This window comes from Sprattus sprattus (genome assembly GCF_963457725.1).
Source record: "Sprattus sprattus genome assembly, chromosome: 2".
Lineage (NCBI taxonomy): Eukaryota > Metazoa > Chordata > Actinopteri > Clupeiformes > Clupeidae > Sprattus > Sprattus sprattus.
Window position 1 is genome coordinate 25,052,302 of NC_137921.1, and position 7,238 is coordinate 25,059,539.

Sequence of the window (7,238 nt, forward strand, 5' to 3'; positions counted from 1 at the left end):
ACATGGCAGGACAACTTCCAATACTGAACATGACCACGTCTTTGTTGGCTTCAGCATTGTGGATCTGTTGTGTCAGTACCTGATGGATTTGGAAGCATGCGTACAGAAGCTAGCACACATAATGGCCACCCCAAACTACTACTTAATGGAAAAGATGGTTCACATGATAAACCTAACACCATTTAACTTTTTAAGAGGCTGCAGTGTGTAGTGCTATTGAATTTAATTGTATTGTCAAGTCTTTTATTGTCAGATGCACAGAACAACAGAGTCGGTCTGGGCACTGAAATTCTTAGGACAGGACACCGTACCACACTACCATAACAAGACATAACATAACATATAAGTACTCCACATAATATAACATAACATAACTTAACAATAAGTACTAAACATAAGATATACCTATGAAAGACAAATATTGCCTTGTACTGACGAGTGTTTCCATTATTTTGACCAACCCATGCCAATTAGTGGGGCTGGGCTTAAATAACGTTTGTGTCTAATCATCCCCCAAGATGTCCATACAGTTGAACGGCCACCTCTCTTAAGCAATGGGGTGAAGTTTTCCATTGTATTATCCACAAACATATTTAATATTGCACTGTAGCAAAGACTCAAAGCTAGTACTTAGGTAACATCATAAGGGGAGCTCGTACAACATAGATAATGAATTGGAGGTAAAGCAAAGTGTGAGGAGGGGGGTGGGCAATGTAAAGTCTTGACTAGGGCTAGACACAGCAATGCTAAATTGCAGATAGTTTTGTACACGGATGAAAGAGAGATCTGTAAAACACTAGGATCCTTTCCATCAGAAAACAAATTGTTAACATTATACTACCTAAATCCAAAATACAGGTCTAAACTGGTTGTTATTAGGCTACTTGCCATGGCTAGATCAGCAGACCTCCGTCAATCTGTCGTAGATGTAATATTGAATAGAATCAAGGGAGACGTGGATGCATTGTACAGTGGTGGTAAAATGCAAACTATTAACCGAGAAAAAACAATGTATTGTGCTATGGAGGAAATGCAGTCACACTTCAATGAGGATGCATATACTAAAAGGACATTGGTGAAACATGTCAGACAGTGTGATAAAATTATGAATAGAATCATTATGCATGCAATTCTGGAGGGCATTAAAAAATCAAATGCGTGTGAATCATCTTGTTCAGTCTAGGCAGACAGGTCTTGACTCAGTGAATTCTGCTATTTCTGGTTTCCCTTATTCCCCTCTAGAGGTAAGAGATCGGCCATACCCAATTTCTGTTGGTACATTAACTTCAAGTGTTGGTTACCTAAAACAGTCATCTGGGCAGATGCTTGTCCTGTTGAGGATATTGCCATTTGTTTTGGAGAGTTTGGAAGTCAATGCATATGTGAAATTGATCATTGAGATAATAGAGTGTGCAGATAGTGTTTGCACCTGCTCTTACCATAGCAACTGTGTCTAGGTTGAAGTAACTAATTGAAAATCATTTAAAGCCTTTTGTAGAGATGAAAAGGTTGCTTGAAATAAGAAATTCTGACTTTGACAAAGCATTTGTGTACTTGTCCGTAGTGATTAAGCAGCCTCATAATTATAGCAATTCTAGTTTCAAGTTTTAGGTTGCTCAGAACCACTGTCAAAACAAGTATTGACCTTGAATCAAAATAATGCAAAGTTGAATTGCCAGTTGCAAACTGCATCCTCATGGTGCAAGACCAATTTGTATGCTCAATTACCAGTTACGATGATACTGTGTTACATTATTACATTTCTAAAGACTTCATTCGGTTGTTGAAAAAGTTTTACTTACATCATCGGTCATCCAGATGAACTCAGTTGACCGTTTAAGTCTCGGAATGTGGCTTGGCAAATTCCGATGTTGACTATGACCATGTCACTTTGCGAAATGTGCATCTGTTCCATAAGTAGGCCTACCTGATGGATTGGTAAACGTGGACAGAAGTTAACACACAATTAAATCCAGCGTTTACGTGAATGAACCGTGTTAAATGCAAATTGTATCTGTAATTGCAAAGCAAGTAAATCAACATACCTTGACCGGAGGTCGTGTGGGTTCCTGTTAAAGTTGACACTTCGACAGAGATGAGTTTTCCAAAGTCCAGGATTAATGAAAATAAAGTGGTGGGCTCCCTCCTCTGACACATGGTATGAGGACCGTGACACACAAACTCCTGCACTGCACCCCTCTTCATCGGAGTTCATTAGAACTAGTAACACCATACTCCTAGCTAACATAATTGACCATGTCTAAGTAGTCGTCTGAGCAACACAACGGGTTAATAAAATGTATAAATGACAATGACCAAGTGAACAGCATGCATTCATTTAAGATAACCAATTACCTTATTTCCCCCAAAACATCAATTGTGTGTCTGTGAGATTGCTAGCTTGAGCTACCCAAAACACCAAACACTGTATAGCCAGCTAGGTCAATTAGCTCGCGTAAAATAAGCTAACCAATTACGTTATTCTCAAACAAAAAAACATCGATTACGTGTGTTTGTGATGTGTAACATATATCTTTTTATCAGTCATCCAAGTTATTTACGTTTTCGTGTATTTTCCGCTGGTGAGATTACAACGACAATTGCTAGCTAGCTAGGTCAAGATACTGTAGTTTAAGCTAACCAATTACCTAATACATAAAGTATAGCTTTGTGTTCACAGCCAAACTAGTCTTTAACAGTGAAGTCCGCGATCCAAATTAAGTTTTGAGACGTCCAAAGCGAGCTTTAAATGAACAGAATCGGAGATATTAAGGTATTTGATCGTATTTATCCCCGTAATTCCCTAGTAATGTTCGGTGTCATATTAAAATTCTTTATCACGTCTGTTGCGTCATCCGGAACTTCTCGCTAGCCGGATAAACAGCTGATCGGTCTCTGTTGCGTCACCCGGAACTTTTGGCTAGCCCGGAACTTTTCGCTCATGACAGCACCCCAAGCAGACAGCCTATAGGTGTAAGGTGTTACATTAACAGAAAAACTTCACAATGTCCACATCTGTCTGTACAGTAATTTTTACGCCTTATATGCTGTGCCCAAACATATATCATGGTAGTTCAAAACGCCATGGAATAATCTCTAAAATGAGCGGCTTGGTACTATGTTCTGTATTTTACTTCAGGTCTTAGATGTGTCCTCCATAACAAACATCACGTCATGGCCCTTTCTCTCATTCTTCTCTCTTCAGTTCTTCCCATACGGTGACGCTTCCAAGTTTGCCCAGCACGCCTTCAGGACCTTTGATAAGAACGGAGATGGCACCATTGACTTCCGGGAGTTCATCTGTGCGCTGTCCATCACCTCCAGGGGGAGCTTTGAGCAAAAGCTCAACTGGGCATTCAACATGTACGACCTGGACGGAGACGGCAAGATCACGCGAGTGGAGATGCTGGAGATCATTGAGGTGACAGAAACAATCTCAATCTGATATCTGCAAGCTCCAATAGATGTCTGTTTTAAATTGATGCCTGGGCCATGAAGACATCAGAGCATGCTTATATGTACTGATATTTTCTTTTCTTTAGCAAAAGTTTTTATTTACAGTAAAGTACAGTTTTTACGACAAAGTGCTGGGTATGAGTATAAAGAAAATGTACTCGAACCTCTGCTTATTCTACAGTCTATACAACTTGTGGATTTGACAGAATATATTCTCAAAGCTTAGTGGAAAACTAGAAACAGTTTTGTTGTATTGACACACAACTTTTAACAGTAGCCTGACCAATGAAGAAAGTCTCTGAATTTGCAAGTCTGTCACACACATGTCCTTAAACGCACACTTTGAAATGAATAATGGCACTTTATATGTATTTTCTCATAAGGAGTCTGATAACTCTGCTACCTCCAGGCATTTCTGCCAGTTGTCCTCGGCAGAGAGTTGGCATACTTTGATGAACTTGCTCGGCCCTTTCCTCAGGAAACCTAATTAGGTTGTGGAGAATGGCAGGCAGCTACGTTGTTGAACAGTTACATTACATCTGAGAGTAATTATTTTTGCCCTGGAGCTTTCACTGCAGTGTCTGGGCATCGAAGTAAAGAGAAGCCATATTTGCCTGTACTCAAATGATGAGAAGAGATGAGGCACTTCGTTGTAAAAATCTACCATTATTGACAAAAAGAAAATGTGTGCCTCGCCCCCAAACACCAATGTTTTCTTGAAAGGGAGCAGAAGAAGTATTACAGAGATGTTTAAACATTTAATAAAAAACTGAGTGTAACTCAGTTGAGATCTCTCCTACAACCTCATAGGTGAAATTTAGCTCATATAGAAATCTGAGAAGCAGGAGATTTAAGCCTCAACTTTAAATCTCATTGTTGTCTAAGAAAAATTAAGGATATAATAAGTGAATTCAGAATTGAGTCCTCAACCATTCATTAACTTACGAAGTCTTTTTATTTACATGAATGCAGTCCACGTTTTTTTTTCATTAAAATGAAAATAATGTCAAAGTACCAAGTTATGAAAATGTTTGCAAGTATTGATGAAAGATTTGAGAGCACCTGTCCTTATGTCGGTTTGTGTTTCATCTCTCTCCCATTCTGCAGGCCATATATAAGATGGTGGGCACTGTGATCATGATGAAGATGAACGAGGACGGCCTGACGCCAGAGCAGCGCGTGGATAAGATCTTCACCAAGATGGACAAAAACAACGACGACCAGATTTCACTGGATGAGTTCAAGGAGGCGGCCAAGAGCGACCCATCCATTGTACTACTGCTGCAGTGCGACCTACAGAAATGAGTGCCCACCCCTCGCCTCTCCTCTTCTTTGTAAAGAAAGAGGAAGGAGAGAAAGAGTGAGAGAGAGTGAGAAAGGGAGAGAGAGAGAGAGAGATAAAAGGCGAAGGCGCCGTGGACTGCACAGAAGATTAATGTTCCATTCAGTTTGCAGCTATTCCCACCGATAAAAGAAGAAAAAATATATAATTATGATGATGATATAATGCTTGGACTACCTTTTAACAGATTCCGCTTCTTGTGTTTGAAACACTTGTGTGCATGAGAATGTTATTTGCTGACAAATATTTGACACACTTCAGAATTGTCCCATACACAAACACACACACTCATACTCTCACACACACACACACACACACACACACACACACACAAAACACCATGCACAAATATATATATATAGTTCTATAAATATATATTAATTATTTAAAATAAACTGCCAAAATGTGAACAGTGTGCAAAGTACTTCCCGTGGAGTCCCATTCCACTGGAGCTTGCGCATCAGTGATGTGCTATTTTGAATTAAGCTACTATTTATTGTTCAAGTTTACTGATGCTAGCTATGTGGTTCATTTACAGAGTAATATTGACGAAAACCAAAATCTCACTCCAAAGTAATCCTGTCTCCTAATTAATTAATCTATCCACTCCTGATGAAACTTTTGAGCTGAATAGACAACACGCTGGATTCTGATCTGTCCAATTTCACCTTCCAAATGTGCTTGTAATGTTAGTGATTACAAATGTAGTTTATTTGCATGCTGTTAAGTTTTGCCTCACAAAGAAATTACACATTTTGCATCCTTCCAAGACTGATGAAGAAAACGCCTTATTGGAAAATGCAACTGAAAACTGGATTTAAAAGACCAAGCAGGATACTCATGTTACATTAGATACATTATTGTGAGGGATGTATGTTTGTGATTTGTCTGAGCATCCCCCCCCCCCCCCCCCCCCCCCCCTCTATCTGTAGGAGCATGTTTTTCGTCAATATAGTGCATACCAATGTTGCTAATTCCCATCAAAGTAACTTCCCATTTTAAATCTATCTATTTAACTTGAAATGGTCAATTTAAACTCAAAATTGCAAATAACCAAATTTCTACCAATCACACAAACTCCTTATAGTGGTATGTCATATTACATGAATCTGTATATGCTTTGTATCTGTAAGGCCTGTAGACTGAGCCTCTGATGAAGGAATTGTCATTTAGAGCATCAGAATCACCTATCTAGTGTCATGTCTTGTTCAAGAACCTACAGACCATGCTGTAAGCACAGATATAGCATGAATCTCCACTGCCTTTAGTGTACATATTTTCCAACACTGTCTCTTCAAGCCGTATTCCTGTCACAAAGGCACACCTTGCATATCAGAGCAGTAACAGTGCTACTCAGTCAGTGAATTGAGAGGTTAAAAAATGAGCAAAAGCTATTGTTTGGCTTTCTGGTCCGTCTCACTTCCTAATCTCTCCCAGCACATACTGAGAGGTGAGGGTAAAAATACATATAGAGTCAACAATGCATCCTTTTCAATCACTTGTGGTAATAGGACAAATGGGTTTGCTAAGTGTTACCCTGAGCTTGATGTGTCTCTTTTTGTTAGTTTTTTCTTTTCTTTTCAACTTTTTCCTTTCTAATTTTCTATCCTCGTCTCTCGATACATACTTGTATGCCTGCTCTTTTTCCTGTACGTCTCTGTGAAGAGTGGGTGAAGCGTCCTTTCGTGTCTTTGCTTGTGAATGTTGATGAAAACATCTTAGAGGGTCTCCAGCCTAGTTTCTCTCATTTGTGTAGTCTGGAAACAAAGCTGTTAGTTCATGCACTGTCTGACACATTAAGAACATTTTCCAACATAGATTGGATTTTAAAATGAAAAACACAGTGTTTCCGGATCAGGTCAATGATGATAAGAAACATTGGGTCTTGTTGATGATCCAAAACTTTGCCAAGCCGTATGTACTTAAATACTGTATTATTATCAGACTCCAGATCGAACAACTGTTGGCAACTGTCGGAAAAAAAACGTCAAGGATTATTTTGTACATGTAGCACGTATTGTTCCCTTGATGACATGGCTGCACTACTCCTTGTGTTGTGGTTTAAATTAATAAAACATTAACAGGCTGCTTTCAAATTGTGAATTTAATTGAACATGCCCTAATATCTCCTCAACAATAATCCTCCAGTATGTAGTTGTTTGTTTTTTCCATCATGCCATTTTCATAACAATAGCACTCACTCAATGAATTCGGTGTACACACCGGACACATCAGTATCGATAATTAATGAATGATAATATTTTGTAAATGGTGTAACAGTGGAATATTTAAATGCGTTAAAATCTCTGAGAAACATATGCATGTATAAAATTAGCCACTAGATGGTAGGAAAGGGCATATTGAGCTACAATAACTTAATCAAGCTCCCACAAAAGCTATCCGGAAATGATGTCTTCAACCGGAAGCTAGTCATCAAACT

The 7,238-nt window shown here is 38.9% G+C and overlaps 1 protein-coding gene across 2 annotated transcripts in view; it reads left to right on the forward strand.

Moving 5' to 3' along the window:
* Positions 1-4,761, forward strand: part of vsnl1a (visinin-like 1a) — a gene marked incomplete at both ends in the record, with an annotated part of 88,756 nt that extends 83,995 nt beyond the window's left edge. The window contains 2 exons of one of the 2 annotated variants that reach the window (XM_080833145.1): positions 3,206-3,421; positions 4,564-4,761. In XM_080833145.1, the coding sequence (XP_080689271.1) occupies positions 3,206-3,421; positions 4,564-4,761 (414 nt within the window). The remainder of the gene's footprint in view (positions 1-3,205; positions 3,422-4,563) is intronic. The other variant, XM_080833146.1, reaches the window with a different exon arrangement.
* Between the last annotated feature and the right edge of the window lie 2,477 nt (positions 4,762-7,238).